Genomic DNA, 18,342 nt, shown 5'->3' with positions numbered 1-18,342 from the left:
GGCAACTCATCTCACTGCAGCAGGGAGTGAAGGAAGGGGAGGGGGTGGCTCCAGATGGCCAGTGTCCTTGGGAGCTGATATCGGGCCGGTGAGCCCTATCTCAAATTCTCTCAGGCATGTCTGGACTTTGTTTGAGACTAACTTTTTGAAATTTAACTCTTCAAAAGTACTTGCAGTAGAAGAAGCCTGACACCTTGGGTTTGATTCCCAGAACCCATGGTGGAAAGAGAGAACCAACTCCTAAAAGTTTCTGATCTCTGAATGACGTCCTGGAACATTTGTGCCTGCACTTTCGTATACACACACACACACACACACACACACACACACACACACAAATACACACATCATCATCATCACTACCACCATCATCATCATCATAATGTAGAACTAGAGTTTCATAAAGGTTACTCATTGTCAGAGCCCGAATGTGCAGAACTAGAGTTTCATAAAGGTTGCTCATTGTCAGAGTCCGATGTGCAGGGCCGGACGTGCCTGAGGGAGAGCCAGAAATAGGACTTGCCAAACCAGCTATCAGCCCCAAGGACATTGATCATCTGTAGCCACCCCCTCCCCTTCCTTCACCCCCCTGAGTGAGATGAGCCACCGTACCTGCCTGCCGAGCTGCTAGAGAGCACGTACTCCTTGCTGATGTCATTTCGCGCCGAAAGTAACTGTGCACCATTTGAATTGACCAATCATGTGTAACCGCGTGAATGCCCCTTACCTCCCCTATAAAAACCCCCGAGTTTGGAAGCTCGGGGTCGATTCCTCTGTCTCCTGTGTGAGATATGTGTCGACCCGGGATCCCACTAAGACCTGGGATCTCGTTAATAAAGCTACCTCTTGCTGTTACATCAAGAATGGCTCCTCGTGATTCCTGGGGGCACCCCACCCTGCGATCGGAGCGAGAGACGCGGCTCCCCGTTTTGGGGGTACGCTCTTTCAATAACAACAACGACAATTAAAATAAATAAAAAGGTTAATGGGCTGGATGTGTGGCTCAGTGGTTGAGCACCCAGCATTAGCAAGCTCCTCAGGATTTACCTGTGCTGAAGAGGCCCAGACCTTACCAGACTGGGTCTCGGACACCACGTAAAAGCTGTGCACCCGGGCTGGAGGGATGGCTCAGTGGTTAAGAGCACTGACTGCTCTTCCAGAGGTCCTGAGTTCAGTTCCCAGCAACCACACGGTGGCTCACAACCATCTGTAATGGGATCTTGATGCCCTCTTCTGGTGTGTCTGAAGACAGTGATAGTGTACTCATATACATGAAATAAATAAATCTTAAAAAAAAAAAAAAAAGCTGTGCACACAGTAATCGCATTGTATCAGGGACTGGCTAGAGTTCGTGGAGAGTTGACTTAAGGTGTTTAGAAGGCTGTGCACAGTTAACTTGCAAATACCACACCATCGTGTGTGTGTGTGGGGGGATTCAGCATCCTGAGGGATGTTCTATCCCCAAGGATCCCCAAGAGCCAGTACATGTAGACATAGGCGTGTCAGCATCAGGAACACGATAGAATAACAAGACGGCAGAACTCTGGTAGCTGGCGAACCCAGGCATCCGCGTAGATAGTACCGTGCCATCCAGTCACACAGCTCTTCTGTAGGTCTGAGGCCTTACAGAGTCAACTGGTTAGAAAAAAAGCACTGAAGAGTCAGTCTGGTGGCCAGGCTCCCACAAGCCCACAACAGGGCCAGTGAGGCAGAGCTAGTCAGTTCACAAAGGCTAGCCCAAGTCTGTTCCTGAATGCCACTAAGCCTGCTCCTCTTCTCCCCTGTTCTGAGAGCCACAGCCTCAGGCACCTCTGGCCGGGGAACCTCAGCAGATCTCTATCTCAGAGGTCTTTGTCCAGCCTCAGGGTAGAGACTGTAACCAGACCCTTCTAATCAGCCCTAATCCTATGGCTCTAGGAGACAGCCATTCCAAGCCCCCGCCCTGGAGGTCTTTAGCAAATTAACTGGCATTTGTCTTTGTTTGGTTTGTGTTTGTTTGGTTGGTTTTGTTTTTTGAGACAGGGTTTCTCTGGGTAGCCCTCACTGTGCTAGAACTCACTATACAGACTGAGCTGGTCTCGAACTCAGAGCTCCACCTGTCTCTGCCTTCCAAGTACTGGGACTAAAGGTGTGTGGCACCACTGCCTGGCTTGTTTTGTTTTGTTTTGTTTTTGCCATTTGTATTACTTAGGTATCTATTTCTGTGGTAAAACACCGTTAGAAAAAAGAAAGTGGGGCTGGAGAGATGGCTCAGTGGTTAAGAGCACTGGCTGCTTTTCCAGAGGTCCTGAGTTCAATTCCCAGAAACCACATGGTGGCTCACAACCATCTGTAATGGGATCTGATGCCTTCTTCTTGTGTGTCTGAAGAGAGCAACAATGGAATCACATATGTAAAATAAATAAATCTTTTAAAAGAAAAGAAAAAGTGACAAAGGGAGGAAAGGGTTTATTTCAGCTTACAAAATTACATTCATTCCATCATGAAGAGAAGTCAAGGCAAGAACTTAAACCTGGAGCTAGAGACTGACGCAGAAGCCACAGAGGAAGGCTGTTTACTGGCTTGTTCTCCATGACTTGCTCAACTTACTTTCTTTTTTTTTTTTTTTTAATAACATGAGTATTTCTTATTTACATTTCGAGTGTTATTCCCTTTCCCGGTTTCCGGGCCAACGTCCCCCTAACCCCTCCCCCTCCCCTTCTTTATGGGTGTTCCCCTCCCCATCCTCCCCCCATTACCGTCCTCCCCCCAACAATCACGTTCGCTGGGGGTTCAGTCTTAGCAGGACCAAGGGCTTCCCCTTCCACTGGTGCTCTTACTAGGATATTCATTGCTACCTATGAGGTCAGAGTCCAGGGTCAGTCCATGTATAGTCTTTGGGTAGTGGCTTAGTCAATTTACTTTCTTATATAATCCAAACCCACCTGCTCAGGCAGTGGGCACCATGCACACTGGGCTGGCCCCTCCCACATCAGTCATAAATCAAGAATTAATCAAGATTAATTAATTGAGATTTGCCTACAGGTGATCTGATGGAAGCTTTTTCTCCATTGAGGGCCTCTCTTCCCAGATAGCTCTAGCTTGTGTCAGGCTGACAAAAACAAGCACAGCCAGATGTGTTGTGACAAGGACCCTGATACTGCCTGTGGCCTTGCCCGAGGCTCCCCTGCCCTGTTCCAGCTCCCCGGCTCTCTATATGACTCTTTTCCTCAGGTCTGGGTGCACAGGCGCCCACAAGAGGAGTCCCAGAAGCCCCATATCCCCTGCTCCTGCCCTGTATTTATTCTTTGGTGCAGGCCTTCCTTGCAAAGTGGCCAGGGTTTGACTGGGAAAAGGAATGTCTTTTTTTCCCTTTCTTTCTTTCTCTCTCTCTCTCTCTCTCTCTCTCTCTCTCTCTCTCTCTCTCTCTCTCTCTCTCTCTCCAAACGCATCCGAAGAGGGCATCAGATCCCATTCCAGATGGTTGTGGTGGTTCATGTGGAGCCACCACGTGGTTACTGGGAATTGAACTCAGGACCTCTGGAGCACTCACCTCTCTTGCAGCCCTGAGCTTAGTTCCTTGAACCCACACAACAGGCAGCTCACGACTGCCTGTAACCTCGGTTCTGGGGGGACCTGACTCCCTCTTCTGGCCTCCAAGAGCACTGCATGCAGGTGCTATCCTAAAGTCACAGATACGCAGGCTCACGCATGTGCACACATACATACATGAAAACATTTTTTGTCAACATAATATTTTTAATTGATTCTTTGGGAGTTTCCCAGCATGCACACCAACTCCACTCATTTCCCTGTCCTTCCATGTCTGCCCCACCCTTGTAACCTCCCCCACACAAGAAAATTGCAAAAATTAAATTAAACTGAAAGAAAATAATCATTGCAGTGGCGTTTGTAGCTGCAGTGTGTCACATGGTATATCCTTTTGCCCACACAGGTTTACTTGCAGATGTTTATTGCAGTGAATCTGGTTCGAGGCCTCTAGTTTCTGCCACATGATCGCTATTGGACCCTTGTGGAGACTCCTCTCAGATATTTGGTTGTAGCCCAGAGTCATGGAGATCCTGCAGCTCTGGCTCTACAGGACTGGCCCCCTTGTGCACCCCAGCAATGATCAGATGGAGTAAACGTTAGGACGGGCTAACTCAAAGGATCTGGGCCTAGGTGAGAGCAGAGTTGGTGTAGTGGCAGCCGAACAGGGTTGTGGGGCAGCTCAGCACAGCCCACAGACATCAGCATGGCTTCAGGCAGCAGCCCAGACCACAAACATCCACATAACCTTCAGTGGTAGCATGAGCCACAGACATCAACACAGCCTCTGTCTGGATCTGGACCACTGACCCAGTCATAGCCCTCAGCAGGACCTCGGGTCTCATCATGGTTTCAGATGGCTACACAAGCCACTCACATCAACATGCCCCCACCCCACCCCGAGGCAGGAAAGCTGGATGACATCACCAAGGCTTCAGTCAGAGGCACAGAGGCACTGCTAACATCCACGTGGATCCCCGGCTTCACCTCAGCCTGGGGCAGCAGCACGGACACAGACACCAACATGACCACTGGTGACATCATGGACCATGGTGGTCCTTCCAGGAGGGCCAATCCAGAAACTGAACTTTTTCTCATCTCAGGCCTTTGTCCTCGCACAGAGCCAGGGTGATTCTGTGGCCTGGCCCGGTGGCAGGCTCAGGACCCAAGTCCGCACTTGTGTAAGCTCCAGGCTGCCACACACCATGCTGTGGACCTTACTGAGCAATGACAGCAGGTCAACCCTCTCTCACCTGTCACCACCACCATGTCTGCATACACCACTGTTTTCTGTCTTTCCCATCTCCCCATCACGTGTCATCATCATAGTGGCCATGGGAATGAATTTTTGAAGAAGCAATAGAAAGAATTCCGATGCTGTGCAGTGGCAGCTCACACTTTTAATCCCAACATTTGGGAGGCAGAGGCAGGGAGATTTTTGAGTTCGAGGCCAGCCTGGTCTATACAGAGAGTTCTAGGACAGCCAGTGCTACACAGAAAAACGAGAGAGAGAGAGAGAGAGAGAGAGAGAGAGAGAGAGAGAGAGAGAGAGAGAGATGGGGTGGGGGAAGGCAGGCAGCCTGACCCTAGGCCACATGCTGGGCCCGGCTGCTGCCAAGAGCTATGTCTACTTGTGCCTCAAACTGTCCTAGGTGTGTCACACACCTCTGAGGACAGTGTTGTTGATACCCTCATAGGGGCAGGAAAGCCAAGTCCAGAGAGTGGGGCTTTTCCTCTGGGGTCAGAAGAGGTATGTTCATGAGTAGGCAGGGCTGGAGAGATGGCTCAGTGGTTAAGAACACTGGCTGTACACTCTTGGGACTGGAGTGTTGGGATGGCCATGAAATGCTCTTACAGAGCCTGCCTCTGTCAATGGTCAAGTGAAGGAATCATATCCAGTCAGGACAGGATCTGGGCTTGGGAGCTGTTGTGGTTTGTATATGCTTGGCCCAGGGAGTGGCACCATTTGGAGGTGTGGTCTTATTGGAATGGGTGTGGCCTTGAGTGGGCGTGGCCTTATCAGAGGAAGTGTATCACTGTGGGCATGGGCTTTAAGACCCTCACCCCACCTGTCTGGAAGCCAGTATTCTGCTAGCAGCTTTCAGATGAAGATGTAGAACTTTGCTCCTTCTGCACCATGCCTGATTGCGTGCCACCATGTTTCCACCTTGAAAATAATGGACTAAACCTCTGAACCTGTAAGCCAGCCCCAACTAGATGTTGTCCTTATAAGAGTTGTCTTGGTCATGATGTCTGTTCATAGCAGTAAAACCCTAACTAAGAGTGGCTGAGGTGTGAGTTACTATGCCCCTTATTGTCCCTGAGTGAGTCATGCTGTTCTCTAATCATGGGGTTCCCCCCACCCTCTCCCTGTAAAATGAGAGAGAACTGCCGGTACTTGGAAGGCTTATTGTGAACATTAGGAGAGATGCTGTGTATGAAGTTTGCTTGACGCAGATACTCATCAAAGTAAACCCCTCCCTCCCAGGCCCTCAGAGGCCACCCAGCCCTTGTGAAGTTCAGATGGGACGCCAGGGTGGCTGAAATGAGTCAGTTACAGCTGAGCCCTTTCATGTTCAGAAACTGCTATTAGCCTGCAGCCCTTCAGGTTAGCTGCTGGGGTTCCTGGGGGTGGGGGCAGGGGTGTGGGGGAGAACAACCTCTTGCTGCTTGGTGTGAAGCTGAGGCCGTTTATAGGGTGCTTGGCTCAACCATTCATTTCCAGACGGTCTGTCAGTCAGTCAACAAATTCTCACCCAGCTGAGAGGTCAGGTGCCGGGTAATGGGCAAAGTGAAGCTGGCTTCCTTTTGGAGCTTTCATGTCCGGGAGACCATGGAGAGATCATGGCATGTGGGAGGGACTGTGGGGACCTGAGCAGGCATCTAACTCTGAATATCTACATCTGGGAGGGAATCCGAGGGATGGCAGGTGGTAGCTGGACCTTGAGGTTGCATGGGAGGGGTCTGCCACTGGGGAGGGCATGGACCAGGGAGTGGAAAGCAAGGCAGGCTGCATCCTGTAGAAGTCAAGGGCAAGTGAGGGGCTACTGTGCCAAGAGTCATCACAAAGGTGATGGAGGGCAGGGCAGGACTTCAGGAGAGGAAACAGCATTGCTTTGAAAAGCAAGTGTGTCAGGAGTGCTTGCCACAGAAGTCTTTCTGGGAACCTGCAGTAGGAGGAAAGAACCAATGCCATATAACTGCCTCTGACCTAGACAGACAGACAGACAGACAGACAGACAGACAGACAGACACACACACACACACACACACACACACCCCACACCACATACCACACACCACAGTATGCATATGCCAGTACATACATATCTACACAGACAGAATGATGCTTTTTTTTTTTTTTTTTTTTTTAAAGCCAGTGTCGGGGTTGGGGATTTAGCTCAGTGGTACAGCCCTTGCCTAGCAAGTGCAAGGCCCTGGGTTCGGTCCCCAGCTCCGAAAAAAAGAAAAGAAAAGAAAAAAAAAAAAAAGCCAGTGTGCTCTTGAGAAGACCCACACTTGATTCCCAGCACCCAGATGGCTGTTCACAACTGTTACTCGAGTTCCAGGAGCTCTGACAGAAGGTGTCATGGGTACCTCCACAAGGGACTTTCTTTCTTTCTTTCTTTTTTGGTTCTTTTTTTTGGAGCTGGGGACCGAACCCAGGGCCTTGCGCTTCCTAGGTAAGCGCTCTACCACTGAGCTAAATCCCCAGCCCCTCTTTCTTTTTTTTTTAATATTTATTATATATAAGTATATTGTAGCTGTCTTCAAACATACCATAAGAGAGCATCAGACTCCATGGTTGTGAGTCACCATGTGGTTGCTGGGAATTGAACTCAGGACCTCTGGAAGAGCAGTCAGTGCTCTTAACCACTGAGCCATCTCTCCAGCCCTACAAGGGACTTTCAGAGGCTCTTCTGCTTGTGTCCTCAAAGACCTGTGGCCATTCTGAAAATGTACCAGGTCCTGCAGAACCACCAGGTGTCCCACATACCCAGGGGGAAACCTAGCCCACTTCCCTGTCAAGGTGCCCTTTTGACCCTGAGACTGGTTCAAGGTCCTGCCTTTCTACCCAGAGAGGGTCAGTTGGAGGAGTCATGCTGGCCTAGACAAAGATCCAAATTCACAGGTTCACCACGGACAGTGAGTCACTTGCACCACTGTCAGCCAAAGGACTCTTAAGTTCAGCCATCACAAAGAACGGACCATTTGGCTTTGTGCCTAGCAGCTGTTGTCAGCCCCACAACTTTAATGAAGCCCCAGGAATGGCTGAGAAGTGATTCAAGGGGCTCTGCCTGAATGGAAGGGCGGGTCTGCAGTCTCAGAGCTGCCATTTAGGTTTAAAGCTGACCCCAGGGCTGGGGAGAGGAGGCCTCCAGCTGGCCAGGGAGCAACAGCCCCTGCGGATGTGGAGGAGAATGACAATGTGGTGACAACCCGTGTTTGCATTTCCTTTGGTGAGGCACAGTCACTCTCTTCAGTATGGTGCCTGTCATTTGCTGTCTTCAGCTTTGGGATATTCAGCAGAGCAGCCACCAGCTCTATTGTGCGGATGAGGAACTGGAGGTTCAGAGACACTTTGTCACCTGCTCCGGGTTGCACAGCTACGGACAGATATGGGAGAGGTCTCCTTGATTCTCAGACCTGTCCTCTCTCCATTAGTAAACCTCCCTTGGCATCTGTGCTGGGTGAGGGGAGAGGTGCCCAGGGGAAGAGGGTGGGAATTGCTTCCTCGGGCCATCTTCTTATTGGGGGTTCAGCCTGGCTCAGGTTCAGACATTTATCTTCAATAAGACACCCAAAAGAGCCAAATTAACAAGGGAGAGCAGCCAGGTGCTGGTGGTGCACGCTTTAGTCCTAGCATTGAGAGGCGGGTGGACTGCTGAGTCCTACACCAGCCTGGTCTGTCTCAAAAAGCCAAAACCACTCAGCCAACCCAATAAATAAATACTGGAAAGCAGCAAAAGATTTGGTCAATGTGACCACAATGGGAAGAGGGAGAAATCCATTTTCGGGTCCTGAAGTGAGGTAAGTTTAGATAGAGGGTCAAGGATTTGCATTTTCAGGCAGTCTTAGGGGTCAAGGGGCAGCCCCATTCAACGTTGACTGGTCATTGTCTGGCCCTTCTGTATGGGGGTCTGACAAGATGTTAGAACTGAGATCCCTTCTGGTGGTGGCCTTCCCTTCTCTCAGCCAGAGACTCCCCATTTTTCTGGGGTCCACAGCCATCTGAGGGACAGTGAGTGTCTCTTCAGAGCATCTTCATTCCCATAGGTCAGGGACAAGAGTCCTCCTCCTCAGAAGCCAAGAGTAAGGTTGCAGAGTCGCTGTGGAAGGGAGGAGGACTGGAGAACTCCAGGGAAGCACAGAGAGGGAGAGGCCGACCTCTGATAATAGAAACTGTCACTTCAAGGAAGGCCCTCAGGCAAGAAGCTTGGGGTACAGGGGATGGGCTGGAAACAACCCTGGGGCCAACCCAAGAGCCCTCTGTGGCCATTTAGCTGGCCACCTGCTCCCCACTCTGGCTGCAGGGAGCCTGCGTGTTCCCTGATACCTGATACCTGGTGTGCCTGGAGCTTCTCTGTGTCCCACTCCTGGGCTGACGCCTTAACTAGCATTTCTGTGCTGACCGGGCTCCAGGCTCCAGCATCTTTACCCAGACTTCTGTCCTGAGCCAGGATGTTTGATGTACCCCTGAGGCTCCTCAACTCCTGAAGCTCATTCAGGGCAGTGGCCCCACTTTCCCCGCTCCAGCCTCATCTGCTGCCCCTCCACAGATGGAGCTCCAGCTATAGTAGCAGCACATTCCTAGGATGAGAATCTCTTCAGACTCAGCCTTGAACGCCATGCTCAGAGGCAGACCCATTTCCAACCCCTGGCCTGGCTAATTCCTGCTCAGCTCCAGAGCCTCTTTCACCAAGAAGCCTCCCTGATCTCCCCAGCTGGTTTTTTTTTTTTTTTTCTCTTTTCTTTTTTTCGGAACTGGGGATTGAACCCAGGACCTTGCGCTTCCTAGGCAAGCGCTCTACCACGCTTTTACCAAGCCAAATCCCCAACCCTGATGGTGGCTTTTTGGATGAGCTGATTGCCTCTAACTTCCGAACCTTCTTCATAGGCCAAGGCAGCCTCAGGATGGAAGGCTGGCTTCATGGGGCCTCATCCAGAAGGTGGCTCCCAGGACAAGGAGGAGTTAAAGCCCAGGTCATTGGTTCTCAACCTTCCTGATGCTGCAGCCCTTTAATACAGTTCCTCATGTTGATGACCTCCAACCATAATATTATTTTCGTTGCTACTTCACAATTAATTATGCTACTGGTATGAATGGTAATGTAAACATCTGATGTGCAGAATAGCAGATATGAGACCCCTCCCCATGAAAGGGGTCATGACCCACAGATTGAGAACCACTGGGTTAGAGAGCCGACACCCTGCAGGTAAACCTTGGGACAGGGGTTCCCCGAGTTCCTGAAAACGGGGTAGGGATAGATCAGTGGTTAGATGCATGCAAGCAAGTAATGGAAAATGGTCAAGGTCAGAACAAAGAAACACCCAGCTATAGAAGACCCTAAAGAGGGGGCTGGAGAGATGGCTCAGCGGTTAAGAGCACCGACTGCTCTTCCAGAGGTCCTGAGTTCAATTCCCAGCAACCACATGGTGGCTCACAACCATCTGTAAAGAGATCCGATGCCCTCTTCTGGTGTCTGAAGACAGCTACGGTGTACTTACATATAATAAATGAATAAATCTTTTTTTTTTTTTAAAAAAAGAAGACCCTAAAGAGCGCCCTGCAAAGAATCCCACCTTAGTAGAGGAACAGGAGGCTGGGAAGAGATCTGGTCTGAAGGATCCACCTCTGGTGATCAGGTCCGGCTACTGTCCTGTCCCCTTGAACCTGGACTAGCCCTAACTTGTTTTTGATTAACAAGGGGAAGTGATGTCACAGCATCCAAGTGCTGCTCATAAACTCCATGGATTCTGCATCTGAAACCCTTCTTATCGGAATCAGCCAGCAGGAAGGGAGTCAGACTACAGATGTCTTAGGACCACTCAGGATATTCAGGAACCATGAGGAGAGCTGTAGAGGAGCAGACATCTTAGTAAGGTGGCAGACCTGTGAAGGAAGAAGCTATCACGCACATCCACAGGGAACGTCGGGTGACCTGCACTTTGACCACCACCTGACAGAGCTGCAGGAAAGGCCCAGGAGACTGGTCCAGGCCCGCCGTAAGTCCAGGAGGGTGGACAAAGCAATAGATGACTGAATGTTTGTGGTTCAGTACTCCAAGCCTTCTGGAGGGGAGGGATTACTGTCCTATTTAACAGATGAAGAAACCAAGGCCCGAGAGGGAAGTGAGTTCCGGAGGCAGTAGTGGAGTACAAGGGAGTTCAGGCTACTGACAGAGCAATGGCTAGAGGCCACAAACAGACCGAATGGCCAATGATGAAGGGGACTGAGCTCCTCTCCCAAGGTAGCTCACCTGACACCTGCTGGAAACCTGGTTTGTTCTTTTGAAAGTGAGTTTACTGGGCCAAAGAGATTGCTCAGAGCACTGGCTACTCTCCCAGAGGACCTGGGTTCAATTCCTGGCACCCTGATGGCAGCTCACAACTGGACCATCTGTAAGTCCAGTTCCAGGGGATCCAGCTCCCTCTTCTGTGAGGACCAGGCACCCAAACTGCATGCAGGCAAAATGCATGTGCGCGCGCACACACACACACACACACACACACACACACACACACACACATGTTAAAAAATAGTTTTTAAAAAGTTTACTAACGAGATTTGTACCCAGTAAAATGCAGACATGTGCAGCTCGGTACCTCTTACACGGGTGTGTGCCCTGACACCACCACCCAGACTGAGGCAGTACACAGCTGCAACCTCGAGATCCCTATGCCCACTGCCAGGTAGTGTCCCTCCGTCCCCAGCTCAAGGCCTTGCCTTTGAACTTCATGTGAACTCCTCCTCCTTCGTGTGAATGAACTCCTCCACATGTGATTTCTATGGCTTCTACTACACCATTAAGTCTGGATGATTTACCTGTACTTTTGCATATAGTGACTATGGTTTATTGTCATATTATATTACCATATACAACTATACCGCAGTTGTCCTTTGGTTGGGCGCAGGGAATTGGGTCCTGGAGCTTGCTATGGAGCCGAGGGTGAGACTTTGAACCTCTGATCTTCCATCTCTCAAGTGCTAGGATTAACAGATGTGTACCACGGCCCCTAGCTTACTCGGGGTTATGGATGGGACCCAGTGCACCAACTAAGCCACACCCCCAGACACTTCTTCTGTCATTGACTGACAGGTAAGGTTTGGGCAACCTTGAATAGGGCTAGTTGTGCAAAGGCTGGCCTTGATGCTCTATGTGCCTGTACAGGAAGGGAGGGGCTGGGTCAGAAGGGAGATGTCTCAGAAAGAAACTGCCAAAAAACTCCCCACTGTGTGCCAAGTATGCTTCTGCCCCGAGCATGACAATCCCTGGCACCTCCGTCTTGGCTAACACTCGGTCTTTTGAGCTAGTCTAGAACTGGGGAGGGAGGAGTGTGTGGTGCTGGAGCTACCATCCACAGATGGCCAGCATCTCTTCTCTGGTATCTCATTGGTGGAACTGCCTGCCATTCACAAACCAATCACAGGGAAGGATATAGAGAGACACTGCTATACTCTACGAGGCAGGGCTGTGTCTTTTCCAAAACACACCATTGATGTTCACAGAGCAATTCCTCTTGCTGGTGGTTCTGCTTCAGAAGGCCCTTTTTTGAGTTTTCCATTTGGGAAAACTGATCTTGAAGCTGCTCTAAAACCAGTAGCAGGCTGAGCCAATGTCTTCTGTGGGATTCCTGGGACTCAACCCAATATGGTTTCTGTATCTTGGGAAAGTGACCACAGGTACAGCCTGCCATAATGGTCGCATCTGCCATTCCCACTCCTACTTTTCCCTAGGGGAAGAGACTCTCTGGGCATAGTCTCAGCCCAGTGCAGGGAATGATGGGAAACACCCATATTCTGGAGAGGCAAACTGAGGTGCATGGGGAGGAGGTTGGGGAGGACAGACTTGGCACTAGCCCTCTTTGCAACTCCTCAGCCAATGAGTCGATGAGTTAATGAGTCTGAGGCGGGGCCACTGGTGTTTCACCAGAGAACCAGGTCAGAGTGCAATTTCTGATTGCCATGAGGGTGGAGCCTGGGTTCCGAGGCTGCTACTGCTGCTGCTAACCTTCACGTCACTCAAATGTCTAGGTCTCTGGCTCAGGGGATAAACTGGGGTCAGCTCGGGCCTCAGGAGCATACAGACTCTGCTTCAGCTACAGTGGGACACAGAAGCCACTTTTAACAATCTGGTTGCCACTTCCCACCCTGCCCAGCATCCACAAAGCCATAGTTGCCGGAAGGTTTTATTAAGTTAGGATGACTCATGGAACAGAGGAGAAGCGTCTTCATGGGTGGCACTGGTGGTCCTCACTCAGCACCCCTCAGAGGAGTGGAACTATGGGGACAGCTACTGGCTCCTCCCTCTGCCCCCTGGTCCCCATGTCCAGAGGCCAGGGCAGGAAGTGGTTAGTAGAGGTAGGGCAGGAAGAGAGGGCTGCTCCCTGCCTTCTCTCTCTGGTCAATCACCCTGACCCTGCTTGGGCCTTTGTGAGAAACCAGGGTCGGAAGGAGGGCCATGCCAGGGATCAGAGAGGAACAGGAGCCAGTGCTTGAGGCACACATCATCGAGAACTGCCTTTTTAAAAAGTTCAAATGTTTTAGAAAAAAAAAGGCGGAAAAAAATCTATATAAAAATCTCTTCACATATAAAATCCTGAAGAAGGTGCAAGGTAAGACCCTGTGCAAGGGACGAGCTCAGATCCGCAGGGTGTGTCTGTGCATATATGTGTATATGTGTGTGTGTGTGTGTGTGTGTGTGTGTGTGTGTGTGTGTGTGGTGTGAGTGCACATGTGACCCAGGGTGGGGAGAAAGCTTGGCTTCTGACTTCTGCCAGAGAAGGAGGGTGGCTGGTCCCCTGGGGCTGGAGGGTCCTCAGCTGATGGGAACCACAGGGACCTGAAAGGTAAGAGTAAGCACTGAGCACTGCCAGTGTGGGCCAAAGTGTGTGAGCGAGACTGCCGTGACTGCTGCCCTCAAGGCTGGGCCAGACCCATACTTCTGCACTGTACACACAGCCTAGAGCGGCCTGACTCAAGTGGCTTTTCAGGAAGGGAAGGTAGACAGGCTGTGTCAAACCGGAAGGAAGGGCTTCTTTAGTCAGTGCTGACTGCAGCGTGAAGCAAGTTTGGAATGTGCCAGGGGCCACCACCAGCCTGTGGAGGGTCAGACTACTAGGGAAGTGGTCATGACAATGGCTAAGATGCAGGCCTTCGGGATACCAACCTAGCCATGTGTCATCACCTGGGGACAAACACGTACAGGCTGACAGAGCAGACCCGGACAGTCTTATGGTCATAACAACCCTTTGTAGCTAGCACAACAATGTCACTGGCAGTCAGAGAAATGAGCCAGGGAAGGGATGTGCTGGTCCACAAGCTGCACACAAATGACCATCAAGCTGCACTGCAGGGTCCTCACCCACCTCTACTCAGCCAAGCTGTTCCTTACAGCCTCCTTCTCCTGCAGGGCAGCCATGGCCAGGCGCAGGTGCTCCTTCAGCTGCTCGATCTCACGCTCTGACCGAGTCTTGATGTGGTTCAGCTCCACATACACGTCCTGGTACTTTCCCGTGAAGCGCTTGTCCTAGGGCCACAGAGGAACACTGAGGGCTGGAGCCCACCACACCCACTCCCTGCCACATACCCACTTTGGCCCCTGCTGGTCTCGTAGAAGGCCAGGTTCCCCCAGTGATGGGGATTTCATTGTCCTTCCTTGCCCATGAGATGGGTGGCAGCCAGGGCCTGGGGAGGTGAAGCTTTTGCCAGGGTCACAAGGAGTGCATGTCAGGGGCTCTGGTCTTTTACTGAGTTCTCTCTGCCTATTCTCCCAAGTACAGCCAGAGTGGCCCTGGCTCACACTCTCAGCGTCACCATATATTCACAGCTAGATGAAGGCAGGAATACATCAAGGGTGGCCAGACAGGCTGTACAGAACTGGGTAGGTTTCCCGATTGCTAGCAACACTTGGAATCAACCCACAGCCAGGCTGGGAGAGTTCTGTTCTGTTTTCAAGTCTAACCCCAGCACCTGCTAGGTGCTCAACAGTAACAAATGACCTTGAATGACTAAAACCAGGCATGGCCTTGGATGAGTCACAGCCCTCCCTTCTCATGCTTGTGTGTAGTGGGGCAGTGGAAGGCCTAAGGCGAGGCCATGGCCAATGGCAGCTGGCCCAGGCCAGCACCTGGTGCTCACCTAACCCAAGGCTGGCGCTGCCTACCTTCTGTATCACCTGGAGTTCGTCCCGGAGACACTGCACCTCCTTTTTCAGGTACTGGAGTTCATTCTCCTTCACTCGCAGCAGCACCTAGGGACACGTGTGCTGGGCTGAGGCAGGACCAGAGGCCAAGGCTATCCAGATCCATTTCCCTGCAGCCTGGGACTTCGCAGACTCAAGCCTCCGTGCACAGCAGTGAAAGCCCCTGCAAGCCACAGTCTACTCCCCCAGGCCACTGCCTCTGCTTTCCTCTTCCTCACTCTTGCCCCTCCTATAAGGTACGTAGGTCTCTCCCTGCTCCCTCAGCATGGCCTGACGCAGTCCCTGGCACAGGCTGTACTGTGGCTCCACTGTGAACAGTAGCCGTATGACAGTGGTGGGCCTACTCCCTGAGCTCTCTGAACTCTAAGGAGTAGCACTATTTACACGTGGCGGACATAAACTCAGCCTGGCAGGAAAGTCCCTAAACTTCAGACTAGCAATCTACTGCCCTGTTCCAGCCCCAGCTCCCACACAGATAGCTATGTGACCTTTCAAAAGGCCATCAACTCCTCTAGGTTTCTCCACTGGTTTAAAGCAGACAGTAACAGTGCTTGACTAATGGGTTTGATGGCTGATAAGGGAACAAAGGGTTTAGAGCCTCTGGGCACAGAAACGAGTCTTGTATCAATGGCTCTCAACTATGGGTCGAGACCCCTTTGGGGAGTTAAACGACCTTTTCACACGCTGCCTAAGACCATCCTGCATATCATATATTTACATTATGATTCATAACAGTAGCAACATTACAGTTATCAAGTAGCAACAAAAATAATTCTATGGTTGGGGGGTCACCACAGCATGAGGAACTGTACTCCAGGGTCACAGCACTAGGAATGTTGAGATCTTTGCTAATAAATGAAACAAAAGCTGGGTGATCCTGGAAACACTCACACGTTCTACCTTCAATGCCCCATATACAGAGCACCAGCAGCCTGCGCCCCCTTAATTTTATCTATTTATTCCTTGAGACTAGATGCTAGGGATATAGTTGAAAACAGCGGTTAAGAGCACTGACTGCTCTTCCAGAGGTCCTGAGTTCAATTCCCAGCAACCACACAGTGGCTCACGACCATCTGTAATGGGATCTGATGCCCTCTTCAGGTATGTCTCTGTACTCACATAAATAAAATAAATAAATAAATAAATCTTTTTTTTTTTTCTTTTTTTCGGAGCTGGGGACCGAACCCAGGGCCTTCCGCTTGCTAGGCAAGCGCTCTACCACTGAGCTAAATCCCCAACCCCATAAATAAATAAATCTTTATTCCTTGAGACAAGAGTTTCTCTATGTAGTCTGGCTGTCCTGGAACTTGCTATATAGACCAGACTGTCCTTGAACTCACAGAGATCTGCCTGCCTCTGCCTTTGCCTCTGGAGTCCTGGGACTTCAGCTGTACATACCGTGCCCAGCACGCTAGCTGTTTATTCACAGAGGCAGAGACTGAGCAGGTCACTCAGCAGGCAGATGCCAGGCCCGGGTCAAAGGCTAGAAGGCTTAGCCTGGAAGACCGCAGAGTTTTGAGTGACACCTTCGGGAGACACCCAGTATTCTAGAGAGCTGCCGCACAAGTCCTTGAGCCAGGGGTCGCCTGGCACACAGGAGGAGGAGAAGGGAAGGTTTACCTCCAGCTCACAGGAGCTCCTCTCATTGCTGCGCCCACAGCTGTTGCCTGTGCCCTGAGAGGCAATGAAACTGCGCAGACGGTCGATCTCCTCAGACAGGTGGGAGTGCAGCTCCTGAGAGGATAGGGCAGTCAGGGCGGAGACCCCAGGCCCGTTTGGCCTACTCAGAGCCTGCTGGGGGCCAGTCTACCTGGTTGTGGCGCAGCAGCTCCTGGCCCTCCTGCTGGCAGCACCGCAGGGTGTGCTCTCGCTCCTCCGCCTGCCTTGTCAGGGCCCCGATCTCCAGGCACTTCTGCGAGTACCTCTCAGACAGCACCTGCAGCTCCTGTTTCAGCGCCTCCATGTCCAACCTAGCCAGCAGGGGATGGGGCAGAGATGAACCATGTGGGCTCTCTTGCCACCACTTGGCCTGGAGTCACATCTCGACATTACTGGTTTTAGATACATCGCGGTTTTGAACTCAGCCTATACTGGCTGTGGGCTGGTAGCACTCTGGCCCGTAGGGGTGTCCGCTGACAGGATGAGCTCAGGAGCTACCTCTCACACTACCACAGCCTCAGTACCCACAACTTTGTTGGGGCAGGGAGACTTGACTAGAGGTCAAGAACAACACTGCAGCTCTGGGAGACACTGAAGGGGCATAGAGGCTAGGCCCTGGACACTGAAGACCCATGTGGTCTCTGCCAAGGCCCTCAGCAAAGCCCCAGGCACATCTGTCAGGCTAGTGCTCCTGGCTCCGAGCCACACCCACACCCAGGCCCCGCCCCACCCTGCCGCCATCTTACTGGTGTTGCTTCCGAAGGCTATCTGGGCCCTGCTGGAGACTCCGTGTTTTGCTCAGCTCCCGGCTTAGCTCTTCTTGATAAGCCTTCTTCATGGCTTCAATGGCTAGGAGCAGGACAGACAGGCAGAGGACAAGTTGGAAGGGGGTCATCACAATTCCGTTTGTACTGGTGCAGACAGGGCCAGAGGTGTGCAAAGAACACGGTCAAAGCTGTGTCCTGCACCCAGTGGCCTTGTGTGAGTTGGTCAACCTTTCTGGGTCCTTCTTGAGGTAATTCTTTGTGAAGGGCTCTCCTGGGGTGATATGTCAGTATCTTCTATTAGTGGTTTCTGGCTAGCCTCGCACAGTGCCTCACACCATCTCTGCATTGTCTGGAGGACCATCCGTCACAGCCCATCTGCCCTGCCCTGCCTGTGATCCAGATAGCAAGCTCTGCAGCTCGCTACCCCATCACCACAAACCTGTGTGATGCTGTGTGGGTGACTCAATGGCTCTGCCTCAGGACCCTTCCTGGAGGTGCTTAACTATAGCTTCTCCTCACCAGAGGGTGCTAAGTAAGGCCTAACACAGTGAATAAGGCCCCAACACTGGCTCCTGTGGGCTGTTTCTAACGGTGAGCTCCCAAGAACCCAATATTTTTCCCATACTGCACAGGGCAATCTAAAGTTCACTGCAGAGACTTTGGTGCAGACCAGTGGGCGATGCCTGCATCCTGCTGGGGAGGGGCAGCGTCTCTAGGCTGCCTGCTGGGCGGGCCTGCCCTAAAATGTGAGCACAGCCAAGGCTTGGCAGGACCACGTGGACCTGAGCACAGGGAATATTTAGACGGTATCAGCAGGATGCAAGCTCCAGGTCACATGACCCCATTCATGACCAGAGGGGCTGCCCAGGATGTTCCAGGCACACAGCAGGTGTGCAACGGACAGAGGAGGAGGTAGTTTGTCTGTCTCAGGGGTTTCCTGTTTCTGGCTTGGGAAGTGGGCA

At 51.5% G+C, this 18,342-nt stretch overlaps 1 protein-coding gene across 6 annotated transcripts in view; it reads right to left on the bottom strand.

Annotated features, from left to right (window-relative positions):
- Positions 1–3,717: 3,717 nt before the first annotated feature.
- Triobp (TRIO and F-actin binding protein) overlaps positions 3,718–18,342 on the bottom strand; it is a 65,760-nt gene continuing 51,135 nt past the window's right edge. For 4 of the 6 annotated variants that reach the window (XM_017594983.2, XM_039079581.1, NM_001409036.1 and 1 more), the window contains 6 exons: positions 17,360–17,462; positions 16,765–16,924; positions 16,575–16,688; positions 14,916–15,002; positions 14,119–14,279; positions 12,924–13,592 (listed from right to left, as the gene is read on the bottom strand). In XM_017594983.2, coding sequence (XP_017450472.1) covers positions 14,121–14,279; positions 14,916–15,002; positions 16,575–16,688; positions 16,765–16,924; positions 17,360–17,462 — 623 coding nt within the window. In that variant the 3' untranslated portion in view covers positions 12,924–13,592; positions 14,119–14,120. Of the gene's footprint in view, positions 6,696–12,923; positions 13,593–14,118; positions 14,280–14,915; positions 15,003–16,574; positions 16,689–16,764; positions 16,925–17,359; positions 17,463–18,342 lie in introns of those variants that run through there. The other 2 variants (XM_039079579.2, XM_063263919.1) reach the window with 1 other exon arrangement.

This window comes from Rattus norvegicus, chromosome 7 (assembly GCF_036323735.1).
Source record: "Rattus norvegicus strain BN/NHsdMcwi chromosome 7, GRCr8, whole genome shotgun sequence".
NCBI classification, from domain to species: domain Eukaryota; kingdom Metazoa; phylum Chordata; class Mammalia; order Rodentia; family Muridae; genus Rattus; species Rattus norvegicus.
This window is presented reverse-complemented; position numbering and strand designations above follow the sequence as displayed.